We start from the raw sequence: 26877 nt of genomic DNA, 5'->3' as shown, positions 1-26877 counted from the left end.
GAAATCTGTAAAATGCATCCAAAATTCACTTGCAGATCACTATGGAAATGCTTTCTATGTATCATTCTCTACTTAGGACAGTGTTTTCCAAACAGGGGCATCTTTACAACACCCTCCTTCAGCTTTCCCATGTTCAACAGCTTCAGGTCTTTATTTTTCAGCCCTGCATCCTCAACTTACTCTGTAGATCTGTACAACACACATCATCTCTCTTATCAGGAGCTCCGAAAAGCAGTAAAATATTTTAGAAGTCGCTATTTACAGTATCCTCATTCACAACTGAATTAACTCCCAATGAAATGATGATGGCAGTTCACACTTCAGAACCATTGCTTCAGGCTCTCTGAAAATTCAGGTCATATTTTGAAAGTCATTTTACAGTTATCAGGTTATTTTTCTTTCCCTTTTTACACAGCAGTAAGGCCATGTGGCTTGCAAGGCTGTAACTGCATACCTATGTAGCTCCTTTAATCATTTGTATGCCATCAAAAGTTTCAGAATGTACAATTTCTATACAGAAGCCATAAAATAAAAATGTTTTTGCACCGTAATAAAAATGTCCTTGGCATGTATTCCAGTGACACTTTGACTGGATAGCTACACCATCAATGTTTTTAAGGGTAGACAAGAAACTGGAAAACAAATCAGAATCTGTCTTCTGCCACCTTCTCTGCCAGCCCTCTCATCTGCTCTCTGTTGCCCTGAGCTACTCGAGGTGTTTGATCATGGAAGACGTTGCTACTTGCTAAGCAAGCAAATCCACACAAGACTTTTTCCTCAGGTCTTCCCATAAAAAGAGCGGTGAATAAAAACAAAAATTCAAGTAGATGTCTATTTGCAAGTAAAGAAGAGAAACCAACATGCTAAGCCTAATTATTTGCCTCAAAATGTTTAGCTTTCTGAAGTGCAATAATGAAAAAAGGAACCTTTTCCATTTTTCAAGGCAGTTTATGAGCAAACTAGTGAGTACACCCCAGTGAGACAGTGAGGGAGCATCACCACAGTTCAAGAGGAATAAACTCAAAAGGAAATTATGACATGAATTCTGCAGCTCCATGCAGACTCTGAATTTACAGAGTTAAATGACTTCACTCAAAAAGCCAAAGTCCCACAGTAAAAGTGTCTTGAACTTGAGGTATCACCCTGAGAAATGTTCAAATTTATTCAAACCTAAAATGCATCCTCAAAAGCTCTTTCAATCCTTTGGAATTTAAGATGCTACATCACTTTAGGGAACCAACCATAGGTCCTTCAGACAACTCTCCTATTGAAAATCTCAAATTTTACTTTACACAAAGGTAAGAGATGAAAGAGAAGGTCGCACAGGCAGACTACAGAAAGTCTGGATTTTAATTACATTCTTGGATAAACAATGGTATAAGGAGACAGACTGGTGACTCCTCATCGCTGAGTTGTTTGTTGGTAACAGTTAGTGGCACACTCTGGATTCTTTGTGTGCTTTTCCAACAAATTTAAATCCTGCAGGGGTTAGTAAGCCATTTCAAAACCACAGACCTACAACATTATTCCCCCTTGTTTAGTCAGCAATACAGCTCACCTCATATCCATGTTTAAATAACTTTCTCACTGTCATAAATACTTTGCTTTGACAATCACACTGTATTGGGCCTGGCTGAGATGGAGTTAATTTTCCCCACAGCAGCCCTTATTTTCTCCTTCCCCCAGTCCTGTTGGGAAGGGGAGTAGCTTGGTGGGCACCTGGATCCAGCCAAGGCAAGCCCACAACACACACACATTAATAAAGCAAAAGCTTTTAACTTTTTGTGCATAGACCTGTCAGAAGAAGCATAGGGCAAATTGGAAACTTGAGATTTTCACACATAAAGGTCCAACTACACAAATGAGAACAAAACTTGCTGAATCTCTGTTTAGGCTTCAAATGTTTGAGAGGTTTCTTACTTCTGTGTAGTTTCAGAATTGTGTAAGACATAGCAGTGAGAATCCGCTCCCCTTCAAGTATGTAGATATCCCATATCCTGAGGCTTAATGTAAAGGGAGTCTGCAATGACAGAACCAGGTGATGCTGTGAAAACAGTCTGTCCCAAGTCACAATTGAAAACAGCAATAGAAAGGAAAACATACTCACACGATCAAGAAAACACTGGAAAAACCACTTGGTTGTGTAAAGGCTGGTGGGCATATCCTGGGAGTCCTGCAAAGAATGCAGAAGTTTAAAAATACTTACAAAAATCCAAGTAGTGCCTTGCACTGTCCATGAAACAACATTTTCCCCTTGAGGCCAATGTGCCCAATATTCACCATAAATAATTAATTTAACCATATGAGACACTGTTACTTCAATCCAACAAATTTCTGTCTTTTATCGTTTTCCTTCATCAACTTTACCACCTGAAGAACACGCACACAGAGGTGCAGAGGTATTAACACAACCTTTATCTTGTTCCTGGGACAGAGGTAGCAGAGGATAAAATCCTCTCTCAAGAAAATAAGCCCATATTCTGGAGCAACCCAAGTTCAGGCACTGGGTCCATCCACTCTTTTATTTCTCTGTAGCAAGGCTGCCAATTCACATCAAAGGCTGAAAAGATTTTGTGACAAAAATACATTAACTACCAGAAACCAGCATAAAACTATCAAATTATTCAAACACAGGGCCTCAAAACAGGATTTAGACTCATAAGGGATTTATTACTTAATAAAAAGGGCCTAATTTCCCCCAGAGCACAGATAATCCAGGTGGTGTGCCACCCATTCAAAGATGGCTAAAGCTTCTCTGCAGTTCCATGGAGCTCTTCAAAGTTCTGAGCATAGTTAGAGGAAAAGATGAAAAGGTAAGAAATCTTGAATTTTAACTGTGGGATAACACAGTTAAAATTCCAGGCTTGCCAGATTCAGCTTTTCCAAAAATTTCAGTTATAAAACACTGAATAAGCAACAGACCAAATCCCTCTGGTTTATCTGCAGGCTTTACTTTTGTCTTTCAGCAAGTTAACATGGGCTCATTTTAGTGACACATTCACAGTAAGAGATGAGAAAAACAATCCTTCATATAACTGCAATAATGAGATTTTCATGTTGAGAGTCTTGAAAAAAGCAAACAGAACAAAAACCACCTTAGTTTTCTAACCTGTAAGAATGGCTATCAGCCTACTGAAATATAAGATATAATGGTCCATGGCTTTCTCTGATAAAAAACCAAATTGCTATTAAATTCAATGCCCCCAAAACTGATTCATACAAAAACAGAACTAAGTTCTGAATTGAAACTTAAAAGAAAAAATGTAATAAATAGAGAGTGAATGTTTTCTGCATCCCTCTAAACAAATGGCCAAGAATTCCCTCAGAAGAGAGCTACGGAAGCTTTTTAATTTAATTAGCTTTTTCAGTTACTAAAAGCAGTTTCTGCACTTGTCTGAAACTTTCTTTTCTCAAGTGACCCAAGGCAGAGGGGGGAGGTGTGGGACAGGGACAGATGACAGGGAAAAAAAAGCTCTTGATTATTAGCTGCAGTAATAACAGGTGTATGAACAATAATATAAAATTTAATAATGTGCCAGGTTCTATCATCTCAATCATGTACTATTATTTTGGAATTTTTAGAAAGTATAACAGCCTTTTACCATTTACTGTCTTCTTGGGATTATTCTATATTTTCTTTCTGAAATGTGACAACCTCGAAAATGAGAATAACACCATATTTCTAAGCAAAATCATCATCTTGCATGTACTGTAAAAATTAAACCCACAATTTTAATTTCAGGGTCGAATTAGTTACAGAACTGGTTTTGAATTTTTTTTTAATGTGAATAGATAATCTTGCATGACTAATTCTGACTTGACCTTTTAACAGAAGAGTGGGTTTTTTCTAATCAGATCTGCCTAACTCCCTGTTATGAGCAGTTCTTACAGCACACTGTTAAAAAAAATAAATTAAAAAAGACATTACATTCTATTTTGTAATGCAACAAGCACACATTAGATGCAATTCATCATTGCCAAGGTGCCAGTTTGCTCCCAAATTGTTGTGGTTTTTTTTCTTTTTCTAGGGAGGGAAACACACTAAGCAGAAAATAATATAGTCCTGAGAAGGTAGTGCTTGTAAGCAGCCATCACTCTGAGATGATGTTGCTGCAAGTGAGCATCTCTTACATTACCTTTTAAGACCTGCAGATGGATTCTGGCAGTACCAATATATTGTACAAGGAAATTCTTGATGACTACTGGAAGGGCATTCTTCTCCCATTAGAAAAATTATGTATTTCTTAGAATAAATACAGCCAAAAAAGGGCATATTATTTCCTATTTAAGAGCATTAGAAGAGAAAAAACTCTAAATTTAGCTTCACGAGTATGTACAAATTTTAAAAGGACCATTAACTCCTCTTATAAAGGTTATTTTTTAAACAGAGATTTAAAGTCACCTCTGTCCAGAGATGAACCACAAAGCTCTACATATAAAAAACCCCTGATAAAACGTTTTACCATCAGCAGTTTGCACAAGGCCAAGCAGAACAACCACATATTGTCCTTAACTCAGAGTCCAGAGTGAGCCAGGCACCCAGTTTACTTACTCTCATGATCCAATTTTATCACAACTCTGCTGAGGGGCACCACAACTTTGTCTCTAATGAAAAACAACAGCACTTCTGCCTCTTAGAGCTCTGCATTTCTTTTCTGAGGTTTGAGTATTCACAACCTAGTGGGTTCACCTGAACTGAAACAAGGTAGAAAGCTGTGAACTAGCACTGTTTGTATTGCAATATAAATACTCACCAAGTGCTGCTTAAGCTTGGACAAAAATTTCTTCAGTATTTTGTCATGATGTTCTTGAAACCTCAACAGTTTTGGAAAACCTTCAATAAAAAAACCTAAGAAAAGAAATTGACCATTTAAAAGGTGTATTTCATACAAAAAATGACATTACAGAGGCATTGAGGCTCCAAGAATATTATCCTTCTATAAGACCACTGGATCTGAACAGATATTCCTAACAATATTATGATGTCCATGTACAGATGTGCACATACTTCTGCCTAAATAACTACAGTTAAACATCAATGCATTCCCTCAGTGACTATTATTAGATTAGAATGACAAATGACAGCAGATCCATCAGTCATACATTAGTCTACCCAATGTAAGATCATGTGGGAAACACATTTATAATTATTCTAAAAAAAACCCCAAACCAAACAAACAAAAAACCAAAACAAAAACCCAAAACAAAACCCAAACCAAATCCCACAAAAAAAGAACCACAACCCACACCAACTAAAACTTTTAAAAGCGAAAAGACAAATTGGAATTATTGCCCAGAAAATTCATGATAGAAGGGCAAACAGCACAGGCAGCTACTAGAACTGTCTGCACTGAAGAAGAGACCAAAAAAAAAGACAAGAGGGATATTCTACCAAGACAAATATCATGATTATATACTATAAGTAAAGACTGTGAGCTCACACAACTGAGACAGAGGGCATATAAAAATCTTGAGTAGTTTCAGTGATCATATGCTGGAAAAGGAGAGCACTAAGATCTCCTTTCCATTGAGTTATCAGCAGAGTTAAAAACCGGGCTCAGAGCAAATACATAATACTAGGCAAAAAAATGTAAAGGAAAGCTAGCACAGCTACACAGCGGGAAAAGAAACCATCCACAAAAGATCTTTCAAAAAGCTGAAGCTGTGTTCAGATCAGAAAAACAGAGATGATCAAACATTGACAGTATAAAAATGTGAAAAAGCAAGCCTGGCCCACCAAAAAAACAACTCACAAAAGACATTAAAAATACTAATAGACCTATTTTCAAACACCTTGGAAACAGGAAGTCTGACAGAGTTTGTAGGTCTGTGAACATTTTTAGAAGTGCTCAGAGAAGATGAAGTCAATACTAAAACCAAGTTAAATTTTTGTATGGAAGACATGGGGGAGGTTCCTGCTAAACCCTAAACAGCTCAAAAAGAACTCACAGATGAACTACCCGAAATGTGGATTCTATGAAACCTCTTGCCATGAGTCTGAGAAGGGCTGACATGACATCAGCTTTTCTTAAACTGGTTTTCAGTCCAGTACCTGTGCAATACTCATGTCACTATTCCAAGAAAAGACTGATAGAAACCATAATAAGATAAGTTGGGGCAAGTGGTTGCCCAGATGGATGTAATGCAGAGAATAATCAACATTGTTTTTACAAAGAGAGGTCACCTCTCTTAAATCCACCGGGCTCCCATGAAGAAATCAGTGAGCATGCAGGCACAGAGCAGTGGCTACTGCCTGTTTAACTTCGCAAAAGTCAAGGTATACAACCACTTCTGTGCCAAGAGTAACAAACCAAGTGCCAGCAGGGAGCTGGTCAAACATTCACTGTCTTCTCTATGACAAATCCAGAGGAGAAACCGTCGCATGGCAGAGCCCAAACACAAATGGAAGAACAATCCATATTACAGGTAAAACAAATTTTCATCTCAAGAAGTTTCTTCAGAACATTTTCCAGGAGGTGGAGGTGTTGATCTTGGGTTGCCTTTTTTTTTTTTCAGACACTTCACTGAGCATCTGTTGCTGGTGGCTGTCACAGACAGAACACCAGGTCAAATAGAGCTAGTACAGCAATTCCATATTCTTAGGATGAAAAAGTCTACCAAAAAAACCCACAAGACCTTTTAAGCAGTATGGAAACTGGAAGAACAAGTACAGACCCACAGAACACGTCACTTCAGGAAAAGAGAGAACAAAGGAATCACTAAAGAAGTCCCAAACCAAAAAGTAAACTCTTTCTAGTTACCGGTTACAGAATTCAGTGCATGGCCACTAAGACACAAAATTTACTATCTCAGGTTCACACAAGTTTAGTATTTCATAGATACAAATGCAAATTCTATCATACTTAAATGCTGGGCTGCATATTAGGAAATTCTAATAACATAGGCAAGGCATTTATATACACCAACTCATTATCTCGAAATTTTTAAGACTATAGAAAGATCAATGGAAAGAGCTTCCAAAAAAGTAGATAATTTTCAGGGTCAGGTACCTGCATTTTATCATTTAGAGACTTCACATTATCCATACAATACAAAACATCAGAGAGGTCAAATTCATCTCTTGATTTCAAGTGGGGCTATGCAAGAAATAAGTCTAGCTAATGGGCTGCACCCAAAAAGTATTCTAGGTTTCCAGATCACAGGTAGAAGAGAAAAACAAGAACTTTTCACCACCCTACTCTTGTCAATATGATTCTAATTGAATTACTCAGCCCCCTACCATAATTTCCACTGGAAGGTGCCCAGTTCAGAGAAACATCTCATGGTCAGTAGCATCAAGTGTAACTATAAAAGTTTTTCTTCATGGATATTGGCAATTTAGAATTGAAATTATTTTGGCTTTAAAGAGCTGGCAAACAGTGCTTTAAGTTACTTTCCCCTAAGAATGCAGAAAAAGGGCAAAGTTATATAATATCAGTCAAGTCAGTTTTAAAGTTTCCCTTCCAGAATCTCCAGTGATATTTACAGATGCACAGTGACAAAAACTCATTTAAAACATAAACATTCAAAGAATCATAGGAAATCTGGGTTGCACAGGACTTCTGGAGATTACCTGGTCCAACCTGTTGAAAGCAGAACCTTAGAGTAGGTTGGTAACATTTGAGTTATAATCAAGGTTTTGTCAGCGTAACTGTAAATGCAACTTTCCCTAACAGATGTTGCCAGGACAGTTTCAATGTGTGTGAACCTGTGGCACGATGGTTCATGTGCCCTGTGGAGAAGGAACTCAGCAAGCTTTGGGCTACTCAAAGCTCCCTCCTTCCCTCTCCCATCACTTGACAGGTGTGTGACAGGAATGAGGGGAGAGAGGGAGGTCTGCAAAGTCATTCCAGTGTTCACCCTCTTGTTCATCATGCATGAGATTTGGTACATAAGGAGCTGCTTCTGACTTACTTCCCAAAACACCCAGAATTTCCTATGAGCTTTGAAGAGCTCAAAATCCTACACAGTTGCAGTTGCACAGGTTTTGATTATTGTTAAATCTACAGATTTTTTGTAAGATGCTCTTAGTCTGTGTTACTACTGTGTAAAGCTTCAAGAAAGTCTTTGACACTTGATGATTTCAAGATTTCACTTAAGACACTGATCCTCACATCAGATCACACTTTTTCCCCCCCTCCCAAAAGTGATAGTTTTGCAGAAGTATAAGCAGCAAAATAACAACCTAGCCCTTTGTCTTGGGGGTGGAGAACACCCAGGAACACTGAAAAGCTGAGGAAGGTACCACAGTACAAGAAAGTCTTGAGCAGGGAAAAGGAGCTGGAGGTTGTTGGAAATCTGCTAAGAAGCCCAAGTTCTAAATAACATTTACTTTTTCAGGTTTCCAGGAACTACAGCTTTTCAGAATCACCACATCAGTAACATCACAAAGATGCTGGAATTCCTGGACTTGTCCCATACCAGTAGCCATGGAACACGCATAGATCATACTAAATCTGGCAAGGAAAGAGAGAACTACTGATAACATAAGAGTAACAATACCACAAGAGCAGGGATTTCTGTGTGAGGAAGAGATAAAACTGAGAAACCCGAAGTTCATGCCTAGACACAAGTCCATTTTTTACTGTCGATTCCTGTCCTGCCAAGTGATAGCACAGCTGCAATATTATTTAACACATTCTGTATTAGGTTTCCACTACTATTTTATTACCACATAGATGTCTGCATAACCAGCCTTCAATTGGTTACATTCCCTGAGAGAATAAGAGAAGAGGAAACCATCTGATTTTCATTAGAATTATTTGAAAGATATCACATATAAAAACAAATTACTTACCCTTGTGAGTGAGAGCTCCAGTAACATCCAATACCCCTCTCCCAAGTATAAAGCTCCCATTTTGCCTTACTTTTACCAATCAGACACAGCAGCTTAGTTCAATTTCTGAATAATTTACAGCTTGAAAGGACAGGTTGAAACCTAAATATACTGAATGACATGGACCCATACCGTGCATAGCGTGCTTTGGGCCAGAGAGGAGCTTCACCAAGGCCCAGAAGGCATCTTCTTCATTCATGTACATGAGGAGTAAAGCTGTGATCTGGCTCATCCCCTGACAGTATCCAACTTCCTGAGAATCAGACAGTGAAAATATTAAACTGCTGGGAACAAAAGCCTCGTAACCATGAGCTCTTATCTTTTCCCTTAGTTAGTGGAGATGCCTGTCCTGACGGCACAGGTTCCCTAATTATAACATCACCAAACACACTTTATATTTAAACATTCAAAATATTGATAGAGAGAAGGAATGATGTACAACCCTCCAGCTGAAAAGTAACCTGGAAGTATTGATTGTTCATTAGAACTCACTACTGATGCACAAAATCCTTGTCAGTACTAATATCTTCAAGTAACTGTATCATTTTACCCTCTGAATGGACATGTTATCATTTAGTTGTAATTCGGTTTTTTTGAAGGGAAGGAGAGGATCTGGCTTTGTTTAGGTTTACAGTCAGAGCACTACTGATAAGCACAGGATTTGTCAAGAGTGACCTGTAGCTATAAAGCAGCTGAAGTTTAGCAGCCCAATAACCAGCAACTGTAACAAACCCAAAGAAAAATTTTATTGTTCCAAAACTGAACTCAAGTATTTCCTCTGCTATTAATTTTGACTTTTATGGCAGGAACCAACTGTCACCATCATTCAGCTGCTCAGATAACCCCACCAATAAAGTATTTGTAAGGATAATTATTTAATTGTTGAATAAGTTTTTTTCAAGTTTACAAGTTCTTAGCAGAACTTTTGCTCTAGAGATAAAAGCAAAGCATAAGAACTGCTGCACATTAAGAGGGAAAAATGCAACAACATAAGTGCAAAATAAAGACTTCACCGCAGTATTCTCATCATTACACTTTGATGGTTGATTTTAAACAATATTTTTCATGCAACTTGAAAATACTAGTCCAATGTTTTATAGGAGGTATATAAAGGCCAGACAGAAAGGTTACATTTCTTGGAACTTTAAAAACAAACTGGTATTTAATTCAAGTGACTGCTGGATTTCACTTTCCTCTTCTGAACTTTCTGTATTTTCACATTGAATTCTAGGGAGTTGCTGATGGATATAAAATGGAAGATGCACGGAAATGCTCAAAATGGGCCCAAGGAAGGAAGGGACATTACATTAAAAGCCCAGTTAAATGTGGACACAACAGCATTTTGATTTCTATTTTTAACATACAGCCAAAAGACATAAGTTCTTAACCCTTATGATATAGTCTAGAAACCCCACTCTAATAAATCCCCATCCAGGACTGCAGCCAAGACCAAGGGCTTACATAAAGAAGACGCAACCTTTAAAGACATTTTCCATTTTCTAGAACCTTTCAGGTTATGAAATATGCCTGTGAACTCCAACATGCATCTTTTTCCAGTATTTTCCTCCCTATCACTCAAATGGATGGGAGGCAGATAATATAATGGGGGAAATATCAGTGAATAATACTCCAGCACAGCACAAATTCATTACTCCTATTGGACACAATAGTGAGCTTCAGCCAAACTGTGTGCACAGTTCAGTCTGTCCAATCAGATACTCATAATCGAGATGCTTTATTTTAACTTCAGCTCAAAACATGTCAACAAGCAAATAATCCATTTCTGTATACTTCCAAAGGCCTCTGAAATGTTTGCTATTTTTTTTTTAGGGAGAAAGAAGATAGAGATGCAAGTTATTATCTTACGGCACGTTCAGAGAAACCAGATTTGTGTGAAGGGACACAACTTACCGTATTATACATGGAATACGCAGCTAAAACATGGAACAAAGATTGTTGCCTGGAGAAATAAGAGCAGAAAAGGAAAATACTATAATATTGTCTTTTGTAAAAACAGAAAAACTTGGAAGTAGTGAACTGTATTTCGGAAATGTCTTTCCCCAATTCAACCTGTCCAGCATTAAAGAACACTTCACAATGATAAGCACTTCTGATTTCAAGTTAACTTTGTAATTCGCACCTTTATGATGCTTTACATGTTCAAAGGTTTCAAAAAACACCTATAGAATTTTGAGAAGGCAACAGTGTCAGATCATCATTTTTACAGACAGGTAAAGTGAAACACGGGAGGAGCTACATTTCAAACACTGATTTATTCTGGATGCCAAAATTTAAACCCTCCAGACCTGTTTCTGTGCTTGCAGAACACTAACAGCTGTTACTGATTCCAAACTGATATGTAGAAGTGGAGATGTGAAATGCACAAAGCAGCCACAAAGGTGTCTTAATCTTGGCACCCAAATTAAAGTCTGCCCTGGTGGCTGCTACTATCAAACTGGAGAAAAGCAATATTAACTCTGACTTGGCATCCTGTGCTCAGTCCTCTGAGTGTGCTGATCTCTGAGTACTTCAGGGTTAGACTTGAAAAAAAGCTTTGTAAAAGTCCTTTGCTTTCTGTAAAACTGTCTAACTTGTGAAGGTAACAAGACAGAAACCAAGAAACCAACCAACACAACCCTGCTCTTCTCAGCTGGGTTCTCATAATGAATTTTTAAACTCACACACCCATTTTGTGGTTTGTTCAGGAGAATTTGGACACCTGAATGCCTACTTTCATCTGCAAGTAAAACTGCTAAAATATAACTGCTGAGTTTGTCCTTTTCCTGCCCAGTGAAATTTCTTCCCTGACACTAATCAATGTATGGAGACAGATATTAGCAGGCTAAAAAAAAAAGAAGGTATAAAGGTGCTTATTTTATACTGGGAAGAGGATGTAATACCTGGAAAAACTTACCAAAACCTTTACATTATGGCACTTTTGTTGGCTAAACTTGAATTCTGAAGAGGGCCATTCTTCAGGAACCAAAGAAAAGTTTAACCTGAAGTCCTAGATATTAAGCCCGAGTTTTTATTTTACAAGGACAAATTAACAGGTCCCAAATGTCCACGGGAACCTCCTGTATCCTCAGCTGACCATTTGAAACCGAACATAAGAGCTCAATCTCGTTCACAGTAACATACATAAAATAAGGGCAATTTTAGTACTATTTACACTAGATGAGACCACTAAAGACCTGTAAAAGAACGAACCTTCAAAGATATACAGTCTACTTAAAAGTCAAACAAGCTATTGACATACCCAGGGGACTTTATTTCACTGCTATGTGAAATGATTTCTGAATTTTTCATCGAGGCATCGCTGGAAATGTATAATATATGGACAGTAATTCCAAGATCTATTCCAAGTGTGAAATTGCTTCAGGCAGCCAAAGGCTTTCCTGTGGACTCTGAGGGCAATGCTTACAGCACAGCCACAGGGACTGCAGCTGGCTCTGCTTGTGTTAACCCCAAACTGATGGAGCAACGAGCTGCTGCTGACATGGAAAAGCGTGTATGGGAATGCAGTGAGGCCCAGAGAGCACAGGCAGGGTGGGATGGCACCGTGTCAGTCCCACAGAGCGAGGCACAGCAGCCCTGCACACACGGCCCTGCACAAAGGGATCTGAGCCACAGAACAGCCCAGCCTGGGAATCTCTGCTTTGGGCTCCTTCCTTACAGCCATCACAGAAACTCCCCTGATTCAGAGTTTTTCCACAAAAATACCTAGAATAATAATATAAGAAAATGTTTCTTTTATTATCACATTACAGTCCGCAGCTCTGAGTGCTGCTCTTGGAAAATAGCAGACTACCATAGAATCTGCCTTGGCAAGAAAAGGAGATTAAAAACTGAACCTAATACAGGGACAGAAGGGAAAAAATACTCTCTTCATCTCTGCAGGGTGCTGATGCTGCAAGCCAGCAACAATGCTGATGTTTGTATCACCACAATATTTTTCATTATTAAGCATTTTTAAAGATGACAGCTGCCTAATATTCCTCATCCAATGGCAGTAAAAAAACCCAAACCAAACCAGCATTTTGAAGAAATCCAAAAGCATTATGGCATACACTTGTAAATAATTAAATGCTCACATATAAAAATACTGCCTCATTTGGTTCTGAGTCAGATAGAAGGAGAAGAGGAATACAAAATCCAAAGGAAGGCTAAAATCTCTGGGAAGATAAATGTTATTAGAGATGCAAGAAGTTATTTTTGCAAAGAAATAGTTAAATGAAACAATTGTGTAATAAATCTTAATTCATTTATTAGCTTGGAATTCCCATGCATTTATATTTATAATATCTGAGACACTTTTTTTAATACGAAATAAGATGAGAACAGCTTAGAAATGGTTTTATTTGGAATGCCACTGACCACCTCGTAGTAAGGGAAAACCAGTTAGCTGTGTGTTAGTAACAGTAATTATTTACATCATTGCACACAAATCATCCTGCTTTGAAAGTTTGGAGCACACATTTACTGGGTAGAGGAGGCTCAGGGCAGATCAGAAGCAATTTTTAAGACAAGTACAACAAACCCTTTCCATGTACTCACTTCACACCGTATCTGTCCCGAAACATGATGTGATCCCTGTACGTCCGATTCACATCCAGGTCAATTTGTCTGATAAAAGACGAAGCCCCTCGTGCTTGCCACTTCAATTTCTGGGAAAACAGCAAAGAACAGAGATTTAGTCTAAAATTGTGAGCTCTAAAATAGCAGAAACCTGTGTGACTGTACACCCATACTGAAGTATTTGCTAACGTGATTTATAACAATACAGAATAGCAACTCACAAGATCATAATTTTAATTTCCAATATATGCAGACACATACACAAATTCTATAGAGTCAGACACAGTCACACAGTAGAGATGTAAAAAGACCATTCTCATAACACACTTCTCTTTGAGACATCATTCACTACCCATATTTAAGGCTGTTTCAGCACTTCCAATTTCTTATTGCCATTTCTCAGGCAGGCACAGCACTGGAGAAAGACAGAAAATTAATTTTACTACTCAGGAACAAGAACCTGAGATCCAAGTGCTCCGGACTGGACTTTTAGCAAATGATTTAGTGTGGTTTTCATACTTTTCCTGCCTTTTTCTCTAAGCAGAAGTCGTAGCTACAGAGCTGCCAGTTATTATCTAAGTATAGATAATGGACATTTCTCTAGTAATTTCCTGTCTTTCTGTTCTAATCTAATTTAGCTGTAGAATATGTCTACTTTAGCACTTGCTTTAGTGTTTTATAATTAAATCCATTTTTGTAATTGAATACTTAGGAAGCCTGCACAGGTTAGATTGACGCCTTATTTTCTGCACTTAGGATAATTTTCTCTTGACATTCATTCATTTATTCTCACTTCTGTCCCTAAAAGTTGAGTTTACAAGACCCTGAATTCAATGGGAAAACGGAGAGCAGCAAAATGAGCTTGTCACAAACAAACAACCCGGGATAATGATGGAAGAAACTCTTTCTACTTCTATATCTGAACTACAAACATTTCTTTGTTTTGCATTGAGCATTAGATGGCATTAATCATTTCTGAAGATGAATTCACCTATTTTTAAATACTTCTAGTTTTACTCAGCGTTCTTCCCCACAACTACATTATTTAGCATTAACTCTGTTTTATCCCTTTTGGATCTGCCACTAGTCTTACTTAGGAAGTTAAAAAAACCCATAATAGTCAGAAAGAGCAACCTGTCAGACTAAAGAGCAATAAATAATTTAAGAGGAAGATCACAGATACCAAAATTTAGATAACATCAATGTCAACATCCATCTTTCATGACCATATAAGATTTCTCGTCTACTCAGACCCTAAGCACAGTTACAAAATGTCAAAATCAAACCAGCAATGCATTTCCTTGAAACTCTGGACATTATTCCTTTAAAAGGCAGTGAACATTCAGATTCCTGTGGGGAAAAAAATGAAACACTCTAGAATACTAAACTGCCTTTCTGTTAGGCAAGTTCTCCTATAATCCTTTAGCAGAGAGGAAAAGTCAGACTTTTAAAGGACTCAATTCCCCTTCTGGCCAACTTATGAGCCTGCACATGAACCTCACTCTCCGCTCTGGGGTCTGATGGCCAGCAGCTCATCCACACCCACACAGAAACTAAGAGGGAGCAGGGAGAAATTTAGAGGAACGTAACCACAGTAATTTAGAGTTTCCTTTAAGTGCTACTCAGGGTAAGGAGGAGGCTGGGCAGTAACAGCTGTTTTCCTTATATTCCAAGTAGGAGATGTACTCAAGTGATGGATTTATGCCTGTGGAATTTTGTGGGGTTAATACCCTTGTCACCAGTTGCACCTCTGAGAATACAACCAAGTGTCCAGGCAGTGCTTTGGAAAGCTAAGCTTCACCTGGACATGAGATGGCACAAAGACAGTCAGCTTGTTCTGGCTTTTCCAAGATTAAGGCACCATCCCTTCCAGAATATTGAAATTTCTTTTACTGATATTCAGCTAACAAGGTACTTCCTTAATAGATATTTTCAAAGAGCTGTAGTTTCCAAGGGTTCGGCCTTCTTACCTTGACAGGGGATTTTTCTTACTTTATTTTGCTTTGATTTTAAGAGGGCTTTTGCAAGTATTTGAGAATGGGAAAAGAAATGGAAAGAAGACTAAATTAATTCCATGAATTTCAGAACCAAAAAATAGGCTGGAAAAGTGCTTTTCAACACATAGCTTTTTCCCTAGCTAAAATAAACAGTAGAGTGCAACGTAATTTTCAATTTATTTTTTAATGCTGCATAATAACAAAGCTTAATAAAGGCTGTAGTTTCAGTATCTGATATTTTTTAATTAATATTAAGTGGAAATTCTACAAACTCACATTGTACAAGTCTTTCATTTCTTCTTTCATTTTAGGGACATCAAGTAGTAAAGACCAGACTTGTCCTCTGAACTGCAGTGGGATCCCTTTATAAATTCTCCTATGAAACTGTAAAAAGAAAAAGAAGATACGAATGCAGCAGAATCTACAATGCTCTGAACAAAAGGAACAGTGAGGTACAACATGCTAAAGAGAAAAATGCAATTACATCAACTGTCCCAGCAAAACCCTGACCTGCTGGTGGACGGAGTTCAAGTGTCTTTTAGGACTGAAGGTGTTTGGTGATTCCATCTGGGACCTCCTGACAGAATCCAGAGGCACAGGGACAAAACGGGGACACAGCCAAACCTGTGCAGGTGATGTTTACAAACCTTCTGCATGTAGGAAGGTCTATCGAAATTGTATCACCTTTGCTGAGCAAATTTGGCAATTTAGACCTAAAAAACCCCCAGAATTTTTAGCAACACAGTATTTCCGGATAAGCCACAAATAACTCACTATAATTAAAATCTATAAACAGAAATGGTGAAAAGCAAGTAGCAATATCACAAAGCTCTAAAGATTAAAAACAGTTAAAAAACAAAAGCAGAACTGATTTTTGAATGCTTGTAGGACTGCAGCAGTGTGCTGAAATGTATGTATGCAACGAATCAAACTGTGAGATCACAAAAAAAACCCAGAATTTGTAATTTCTAAAGCTAACAGATCTCAGATGATATTTCTAAACCAATAGTCAGTTTTCTAAATGCACATGAAAGGATTTGCACAAAAACAACATAAAAACCATCAAAAAAATGTGATCTTTCTGGAGACATGTCTAAGAAAAGGAAAATAAAAAAAGAGAACTCTGACAAAGAAAATGAACCTTTCTGAAGTTATGTTTTTATCATCATTGTAATGTTACACAGGGAGTCAATTAGATTTAAAAGAGAATAAAACACACACAGCTGCTCTCCAAAAACTTCATTTTTTACATTTATACTACAATGAAAGTTAGACCTTAAAAATTGCAATTGAAAAAGTTATCACTTCCTTCAAACATTTTTATAGAAGTTATGTTTGCAACAGAAGAAATATTGTAAAAGAAATGTCCTCCTCAAAGACAGGATCGTTTTTCTTTTCACGTATTTCGCATCTCCAGTTTTGGAAAATTAATGAACCCCTCGTTGCAGTAAATTTGCAAACCTCCTGCTGCTTGGGATATATCAGATCTTTAAAGGTGTCTTTAATGCCAGCAAGGATTTGTGCCTGGATTTTAAAATCCAGAACTCTTGCAACAAGTAAGGTCGTGACTTTTTTCCCTTGTTCCTTTTCAAATGAAACTTTTAAACTTGTATAAGAGACAACAGCAATCCTGGAGGCTGTCCACAAAAAAAATTTTGTGCTTTATAAAGAAAACTTTGCTGCTTTAATGCTCAGAATGCTAAAGCAGCAACACTTGTAGTGTGAGCACAGCTATGTCAGTACAGTTTCTTCTGTAAGGCTAAAGAACAACATACAGAGCTACAAAGCAGCTCCTCTGTAGATGGATACCCAGAGCTCAGGTCACACTGAGAATTCAGTGTGTGTCAGCCCAGACACAGGGGTAATTGCCTGTGGGAGAAAATTCAGTCTTGTGAAAGCCAAACGAGGAAAAAAAAAGCAGTGATCTATGTCCCCAGTGACAGGTTTTATTCCTCAGCCCCATGGTACAGCAACAGAGCACCTTCACAACAAACAGTTTTGTCAGTTAACTATAATTTTGTAACTTGTTTTCAAATGTCTTCAAGAACAAAAGTTTATTAATGAAGAGAACTGGCTGAAGAATAAATTCTCAGGATTACTGTTGTTGTAAATTAATGTTTTGGGAGAAGGTCAGGTGGATATGAAAGGCCAGAAATAAGCCTCTGTAACATTCTTCTTATTCAAATAGAATCAAAATAATTCAAACCATCCAAAGTGTGGGGTTGTTCCAGGGGTTTTTTGGGGGAGATAAAACTGAAGGAGAAGAACCACCAGTTTCAGAGGTGTCTATGGTATTTACAGTTTTCCCATCTTCTGTGGTGCCTGGATTGAAACAGTCAAACACTAGAAGAGCCCTTGCAGCAGTAAGTAAAAACTGAGAGAATTGTGGAGGTGCTTTTTACAGAAAAGTTTGAAAAGTGAGTTTGCAAATATAACTTTAAAAAGAGTGGAAAGGACAGAGAGTCCAGCAGTTTCATCAGCCTACTACAGATATGCCAAAAAAACCCCAGGAGGAAAGCAAACATTTTCAGTAGGTAAGTTCTGAATTATTGCACTACCTGACAGAATAAACCCAAATAACAGTCACAGCTTCTTACTAACCATTTTAGATCTGTCTTCAGCTGACTCTGCTGTTCCAACTACTCTTTTATTGAGGCAGAGAAAAAGCTCTCAGTCATCCCAAGTCATTACCAGACCCTGCCTAGAGACTCAGAGAACACAAGACCAAAGACTTTCACTGTCTATCTGATATAGGAGAGAGAAAAGTCACTCAAGAACAGAACCTTTCATGGCTGCACTGCACAGACAATAACATGGAAACAAGTGTGAAACATTTCATATACAATGAAAACCTGAGTGGCTGATACACCAGAGGGTTGTGCTGCCACCCAGAGTGACCTCAGCAAGATACAGAAAGGGGTCGACAGGAACCTCGTGGAGTTCAACAAGGAGAGGTGTAAAATCCTGCACCTGGGAAGGAACAACCCCAGGCACCAGAACGTGCTGGGGGTCACCCAGCTGGGAAGCAGCTCGGCAGAAAAGGACCTGTGGGTCCTGGTGGACACCAAGTTGAACAGGAGCCAGCACAGTGCCCTGGAAGCAAAGATGACTAAGGGTATCCTGGGCAGTGTCAGACAAAAGAATTCCCAGTAGGTCAAGGGAGTTGATCCTTTCCCTCTACTCAGTAACCTGATCTAGTGGAAGGTGTCCCTGGGCATGGCAGGGGAGTTGGAATGGGATGATCTTTAAGGTCCCTTCCAACCCAAACCATTCTGTGATTCTGTGATTGCCAGCAGGTCCCCTCTACTCAGCAGTGGTGAGGCCACACCTGCAGCACTGTGTCCAGTTCTGGGCTCACCAGTACAAGGCAGACATGGACATATTGCAAAGGGCTACAGAGATGAAGGGACTCGATCACCTCTGCTGTGAGGAAAGGCTGAGAGAGCTGGGGCTGTTCAGCCTGGAACAGGAGGCTCAGGGGATCCTATCAGTGTGTGCAAATACCTAAGGGAAGGTGCAAAGAGGACAGAGCCAGGCTCTGTTCAGAGGTGCCCAGTGACAGGACCAGAGACAATGGGCACAAACAAACACAGGACATTACCTCTGAACATCAGGAAACACTTTTTCACTGTGAGGGTGACCAAGTGCTGGTACAGGTCACCCAGGGAGGTTGTGGACTCTCCTTCCTTGGAGATACTCAAAAGCCATGGGGACATGGTCCTGGGCAGCTGCTGTAGGGGACCTGCTTGAGCAGGGGGCTGGACCAGGTACCTCCAGAGGTCCCTTCCAGCCTCAACCTTTCTGTGACCCTTTCTGATGCTGCAGTTCTGTGTAAATGACACTGCTGTGCTACATCTTGGGGAGTGGGAGGGGGGGGAACCCACACACACTTCACAGCAGAATTCATTTCTTATAACCATTCAGTCACCAAAATATAAATGAGCAAACTGATTATTAGCTCTTTACCATAAGCACCATACTAGTGCCCTCTGCTGGCTTTTATTTCCTTATGTAATACAAGGTTAAAAACTCTGTTGAGAAATACTGATTGACTCTATATACTTGCAGAACACTAATCTACTCTTCTGCTCTCTCTGAATTAATAATTAAAATAGAAAGTAGAAAATTCGGAAACTTTTTTCTTTTCTTTTGCTTCTGGGAAGATGAAATAACGAGTCAATCTTCAACAAATTCTTTAAAATTAGGCCTTCTTAAGATACTAGCTCAAAACAAAACACAAGTATATAAACCTGGAGTTCAGATAAAAAAGTACAGCTATAAAAGCATGTGTCATTCAAAGAATGGGAATATGGGATCTGGGATGTTTCCATCAGCATAGGGCATAGAAAAAAGAAAATAATCCTTGATACATGTAACTGTATAAACACAGGATACAAAAAAATACAGGTTTGAGTTCTGTATCACATTAAGATGATATTCAGCCAAGTACAATGGTTGTAAACGCTTGCTATTATTACTAATATTGTTGATCCTGAAGTGGATATGACAAGTGGACACTAGATGAGGCCCTACCACCTGGGAATTCAAAAGGAGCTTCTAATGCAAAAAGAAATCACACCTGTAAACTTACAGAATATACAGAATTAACTGAAATCCTTACAAAGCAAAGGGAAATAAACCCTCTCAAATTTGAAATACTCCAAATTAGCTATCATCTCAAATAATGAAGTCCATAACTTCCAACATTCAATGTTGTCTCCATGAAAAAAACCTGGAAAACATAGAACCTCCCCTTCCTTCCCCTGCCCCAATCTCTCCAGCTTATGAACCCAACAGGCTCCTGGACAAGAAACGAGGCCACTGTCACACAGCACCAGCCTGAAGGGTGGAAGTGTCATCACTGCTCCTGAAAAATGTAAAACTGGTTTTCTTAAAGATCAAACTTTCTCACCTGAGTCAGGAAGAGCTGCACAAGAAGCTCAAAAAGAATCAGTGATGACAAGCATAGGAATTAAAATCTGAAGTCTCACAAGAAAGTATATTTATAATGAAAAGAAAATATATTTATAAAGCCTGCTGCCTTTAGAGGTTCTTCAACTTCAGTGGGTTGCATAAAAGGAAGAAAGACTGCAAATACAAGAGTTGCTCCACCTCATTCAAAAAATCCCAGGAACATGAAGAGGGTTCTTCATTAAGGTTCTGTGTTCAGACTCCAAACAAAGTGGAGACTTGATTATTACTCTCTGTGTGAATGCCAGAACAGCTGGAAATGGCAGCTACCCTGATTGTTTCTCTTCTTCCTTTCCTTCTCAATTTAGGCAACTTCAATCACAGCCAGATGAAGGCAGACAGGGAAAGACAGAAATACTTTGGTGGAAATACTCAAATGGGAATACAACATATAACAGTTTTATTTAATCTTTCCTGAAAGTTATGATCATACTAAGCCAGGAAGGATTTACTATCTGTGGGTGGTTGATTGTACCCTGGACTACTGAGCAGTAGAATACAAATAGGAAATAAAAGCACAAGCTAGAGAAAACCACGCTGAAACACAAACTTTGCTGCTCTGTGACACTTCCTGCATAAGAAGTGACTGATGGGGAGATGAAAGCTTTGTTTTGACAAATATCAATCACACAAAGACACAAGGGCAGTTACACACTTCAGACACTGGTGTCTGTAAGAATCATGGTGACTTCACTGAAAAAGATGCCTAAATAATCACACAGGAATCAAGGAGCTTTATACACAAAGAGGAAGTGAGGCAAAGGCACCAGGAGGCCTCTGTGAGTGAATAAGGAGTGCATGGACCACCTCAAACAGAAAAAGGAAACCTGTGGGGTGTGGGAGAAGCAAGGACAGGCAGCCTGGGAGGAATACAGAGAGACTGGACAAGGACATAAGGTCAGCAAGGCAAGCTCCTGTAGGTATGTCCATGATCAAACAGTGTGAGGTTCCCAGAGCCCTCATCTCTTTCTTGAGATATTATTCTTCAAGAAAGGTCAGGGAAAGATGTAAATAGAACCACCTCACATGCACACATTAACATGTGTTAATGTTTTCTCATTAATTCTTCTTGTGAAGTTATGGGAGAAAAAAATAAGGCAGCAGCCTATAGGTAGCTCTGCAAGAGTATTAAATGAAAACTATATTTTGCAATTAAGCCTATGACAGTTTGGGATAATGTAACCAAATATATGGGTTCATTTACAGTATGTGTACAGTATAAATAGACTCCTCCAAGGCAAAACTCTCTCAGCTGTACATTATGAAGGCTCATTGCAAACAGGTTGTCTGAAATCCTGTATTTTGTACACACCTGCTGTATCCCTGGGACCATCTTTGACTCTCCCTTGTTCTCTTTTTAAGGTCACAAGCATCTCTCAAATATGCCATTTTCCAAAACCAAGTCATCACTACAATTACATTCTATAATCCTACAACATTATTACTGTTGTTGCTGCTGCAATGTTCCCTTCAGTGCTATTTCTAAAGAACACTGATTTCAGGAGCAGCCTGACTGCACAGAAACCATGGCAGTGTCAGGTGAAGTGAGTCTTAACACACAGGCTGTTCATTTTCTTTAGCAGTTTGGTCCTCTAACATTAACCACTTTATCCAGTCAAGTGAAGACAGAAGAGCCAGGAACTGTTCTTATGACTATTGCTTCTGTGCTGCAAGAATGTGAGCGTGGAAAACTGGTGCACTCTTCCAACACACTTCCAGATAAAAACTGTCTTTAATTGTGAGTTTTGCACAACACTGAGAACGTGGCCAGGCTTTTCATAAAGAGCAGTGACAAATAATGTCTGGCTTTGATTCTTTGTTCTGTATGTTCTGGTTCACTTACCACACAAGATGTGAGAAAGAATAAGGAAAACACCCTTGTTTTTTAAGTCTCATGTGCTCCACTAGAGTTCAACAATGAGTGAGAATTTTTCCTAGCCTCAAGCAAAGTTCATCCCTTTATGAACATATTGAATTATTCCTGCCACTATTTATAGTTCAGCCTATAATTTGTTACATGAACTGAAACTCTTTCTGCTCAGCTGGTCTGCTGCACCTTCTGCATGCCTGGTGAGGAGAGGATTATTCACCTAAGTCAGTGTATCATGGACCCACATCACCTATGGCTGAAGAGCACAACCACTGCTGGAGTTCTCATTGTGTTACCTGAAAGGCCATATTTAACATTCTCTTTGCAAACGAAGTAGCTGTTACACAGATTTCATTTTTTTATCATCCCTTTGGATTTGGATACATATTTGATCTTCAAATCACCTTATTGCCGCAGTAAAGAAACAAAGTCACAGGTGTTATGACCTGTAGCTTCTCCTTCCAGAGAAGATGACAGGACAGAAAGTAGAATTGTAAGAAAAAATTCAGCAACAAATAATTATTTTTCATGCATTCACGTCATATTTTAAGAAAATGGACTTTTTAAATGGCTTTTTAGCTGTACCCTGAAAAACATCAACCACTGGCTGTGGTTTTTAACAAAAGCAAAGTGCAAGACACGGCTACTGGTATCCAAAACACAGGTAGTGAGCAGACAGGATGAAGGGACATGCCAAGAGAATTTCTCCCTGTACTTAACTCTCAGCTCCCTGCCCAGCAGGCTAACAAGGATTCTGGGCTCAATCTCTCCCTTTAAAGCTTTCAACTTTGCACAGATAATTTGCTAAAGGCCAGTAAGGGAGTAAAGCAACACTGCAGGCCAGTCATCTGCAGTAATCTGGGGTGGGTAACTGGTGTCCTCGAGTCCTCAGCAAAACACAGGTGGATCAGGAGCATCAGAACAGACACATGGATTCCCCAACAGAAAATGCAGATTTTAAGCCCTACTGAGGAGCAGAGGAAATCTGAATTTAGGAACTCCATATTCTGTGCATTAGCCACCAAACACCCACAAGACCAGCTATGAAAACCTCCCCAGAACACAGTGTTGGGAATGCAGCCTCTCCAGCAAGTTTTTCCCAGCTGAAAGTTTTCTGTAATTTTAAGACAAGCATGACTACAACTGCAGCAAACAAACTATGCACATCAAAGTCCCTGCCCAGCTTTTAAAGCAAGTAAAAATACTTGGTGTTTAATGGCCCACCTGACACAACCCACTCTCTCCACAAACTGTTTTGTGGACATGAACAGAGGGAACACAATTCCTTGCATTTGACCACCACTCTTGTTGGGTTATTATTATTACCATCGGGCTTTTATGTATTTTGCTTTTTGGAAGAATAAAAAGCCTTTTTCTTTCACTGTGGGGTTTGGGTTTTTCAGGTATCAAACACAGGCAATCTAATTTCAGGGTACACATCCATTCAGAAGTGACAGCCATGACACAGCCATGCAGAACTTTACCTTTTCACTATTCTTGTATTTTTCCCAGCTTTTCAGCATCTTAAGCCATTTTGTTGTTCTTTCAATTTCAAGGTGCTTTTGCTGAAAAGGAATTAGAAATGTTCAGTATTTTCAAAATGAATACATTTTAAACTATTAATGTTTTTCTAAAAACATTGAGAAAAAGTTTAACAGAGCATCATCAACTTTTTATCCAGCCATCTAAGAGCAGCAAAGAGTAACATCAGTTCACTTAAAACAACCAACTGAAAATAAGCAGAAACCCTTACTTTCAGCACTATGGAAGAACTGTATTTTGTAAGAAGAAGTTAAGTACAAATTTATAAAGTTTCTCCTCTACACATTTTTGAGAGGCAAAAAAGCCTTCCATTTGTTTTTATACTCAGGAGGTTTTCAGGCAAATAATTTTTGCTGAAGCCATTTAAAAATCAGTTGCCTCTGAAATGATCTTCTTTACCCAGACCTGCCCTAAACATAACCAGCTTCTGTTTGCCAGTGACCACACAAACCACCTCTTCTTAAAAGGCACAACGTTAAAAGGGCACAAAATACAGGAACAAAAACAAGTGCACACAAGAGCAACAGTGCAGGAGCAGAAGTGGGAATAAGCTCTAATGCTGGACATAAAAAGCTGGAAAGCCTTGCCATCATTCTCTTTCTTGGTTTGGTACATTTTCACCTAAATTATCTTATATTTTAACATCAGGCATTTCTTCTGAAGATCTGTTTGCTAAAATTGTAGTACTGGCAAGAATATTTCAGTAACAAGGTGATCAAACAAGAATTCAAAACAAATCAAACCTCATCTTCTCAAAATAAATCAAGTAGTATAATGCATAACAATCATAAATATGTGAATTCCACACTTCAGTTTTATTATATACTGTTTTAAAAGCATGGGACAACCCTACTACCCTAGAGATTGCCATTCTGTCTATGAAAATATTGCTACACTTGCCATCAACTTCTAGAATTTGGGAACCAAATAAGCCCTTGGAATTAGCTACCTTTGTTCATGGAATTTCAAGGCACTTTGGCTCTGCACAGACAAAAATCTGCATTTTGTTGGTTCCAACAATAAGATTTTTAGTATCATTTTTACAGCCCAGTTTTACATTTCACAAGTGTCTCTGATTATGTTACAAAGTTAACTATTAACTATGTGTTTTTACATTTCTTTTAATGACACTATCCTAATTCTTTCGTAGTGCTTTGGAGCTGAGGATCCACAGTAGAAAGGTTAAAGCAGGAAAATGTCTGTGTATGGCTATTGCTTTCTCTCCAAAGGTGAATATAAACAAATATTTAGTTTTGTTGTAAAGGGTTTAATAAAGACAGGAAGGATATTCATATGGTTAGTGATTCAATCTGGTAACAATGTAAAAGTTTAATTTTAAAGCTCTGCAGGATACTGCAAATTTATTAATACTTTCATTAAGTATTTATAAAGCCTGAAATCTTGGAAGGATATATAAATTATTACTTACTACCTCAACAGAATCCTAATTTTACTACTAGCTTTTATCCATCAGAATTTGTGCATTCTTTCTGGGATATTAATGCAACAAAATGGGTGAAGAACTTCTTTAATCCAGGAGTCCAAAGCCTTGCATGAGCAGGAGTAGCACTTGATAACCATTTAGGTCCATCCCAACCATGATTAAGTCCATGAACTGTCCTGGAAACAACTTAAAAACCCAAAACAACTTGGTTTTGTTTGAATTCAACTGATGTAAGCCTGACACAAGTATAAGAAAATTGTGGGGAAAAGAAGTGCCTCTACTCTTTCAACCCTAATTTCTCTAACTGTTCATGTTGCAATCCACGTTCCTGTCCGTGTTCTGGCTGGACTGGGCAATATCTCAAGTACCTGCCTTTAAAAAAAAAATTTAAAAGACATTTCTTAAGAGTTGCGTTAGAGGGGAAGGGTAGAAAAACTGCTGCTTCCCAGATGTCCTGAGTTTCACAACACTGCTTCTGATTCTCCTTCACACTCACAAGCCCTTTCAGCAATCAGCATTTCGAACACCTCTCAGAGCAGATGTCCTCCAGGCATAGTTTAGACTGCAGGAATAACAGGAAGTCAGGAAAGGTCTCTGCCCTCAACAGGTTGTTCAGATAATTGGTAAGAAAAACTAAAACCCTATTTGCTCCCACAGTCTTTTTGTTTGTATGTTTGATCTGCTTTCAAGATTTTTGGTCTTTTGAGCCAGGAGCTCACTTCAATTGTATGTTTGTTCAAGCTTTCATGTCTCTGTGTCAATTTATCCCCATTCTGAAGTGATGCTATTGTAGTCAAAATAGCAATTATTCCTGTGTTCAGTTGTTGAAAATTTTTAGCTCTTTCTTTCCCAGTCTGGATTATGTTCCCTTTCATGTCTAACAGGTACAACACTGAAAACATGGACAGATCTGAGGCAGCTCAGTGTTCAGAGCTGCTGCTGCTCTTTCAGGCAAGTTCCATGTAGTTGTCACCAAAAAAGAGAAAAAAAATTCCATTTATCTGTCTTCTGAGTACATTTTACACTTGGAAGCACTTTTGCTACTGGGAATAACAGAATCCCTAATTGAAGCAGAGAGGGTTTCTTATTTTGATGTCAGTAAATGATGCACCAGTGAAAGCAAAAAAACCATGGAGTTAAATTGGCAAGCATCCATCTTGTGTGCAGCACTGCACCTGCCTGGAGAGCAGAAGCCTCAGACAACACCAGAGCTTGCTGAACTGTTCACCACGGAATTTACAATCAAATAAACAAAAGATAAACCCTAACAAACTGAAAATTACTTACAAAACATTTCAAAACACTTCAAAACCAGAGTGAGACACAGACTCCAGATTTCCAAAGTTCAGTTCTCTCTCCTTTCCTCCTCCAGAAAATCTTTCCTCCCCTGGTTTTATCTCAGATGTGCTGGATGATTCATCTCAAGGTTAAGTAGTTCATAATGTAGGACAATGACTTGATGCATTTAAGTCACCAAATGTGCAGCAAGGTAATGAAGCATCAGAACTACTCTACATTCACAGTAATAATTACTAAAGGTATTATGACCAAAAATTAACAAATATACACACAGAAAACCCAGCTTAAGCTTTTGTGTGTGTGTGTGTGTGTGTGTGTGTGTGTGTGTGTGTGTGTGTGT

At 38.6% G+C, this 26877-nt stretch overlaps 1 protein-coding gene across 8 annotated transcripts in view; it reads right to left on the bottom strand.

The window, feature by feature from the left end:
• Positions 1–26877, bottom strand: part of USP6NL (USP6 N-terminal like) — a 117495-nt gene that overhangs the window by 15455 nt on the left and 75163 nt on the right. For all 8 annotated transcript variants that reach the window (XM_027679553.1, XM_027679550.1, XM_027679554.1 and 5 more), the window contains 8 exons: positions 23737–23817; positions 15688–15795; positions 13394–13503; positions 10748–10796; positions 8969–9089; positions 4755–4849; positions 2108–2173; positions 1921–2020 (listed from right to left, as the gene is read on the bottom strand). In XM_027679553.1, coding sequence (XP_027535354.1) covers positions 1921–2020; positions 2108–2173; positions 4755–4849; positions 8969–9089; positions 10748–10796; positions 13394–13503; positions 15688–15795; positions 23737–23817 — 730 coding nt within the window. The remainder of the gene's footprint in view (positions 1–1920; positions 2021–2107; positions 2174–4754; positions 4850–8968; positions 9090–10747; positions 10797–13393; positions 13504–15687; positions 15796–23736; positions 23818–26877) is intronic.

The sequence above is a fragment of the Neopelma chrysocephalum genome, unplaced genomic scaffold (genome assembly GCF_003984885.1).
Source record: "Neopelma chrysocephalum unplaced genomic scaffold, ASM398488v2 Primary Assembly neopelma1_45, whole genome shotgun sequence".
Lineage (NCBI taxonomy): Eukaryota > Metazoa > Chordata > Aves > Passeriformes > Pipridae > Neopelma > Neopelma chrysocephalum.
This window is presented reverse-complemented; position numbering and strand designations above follow the sequence as displayed.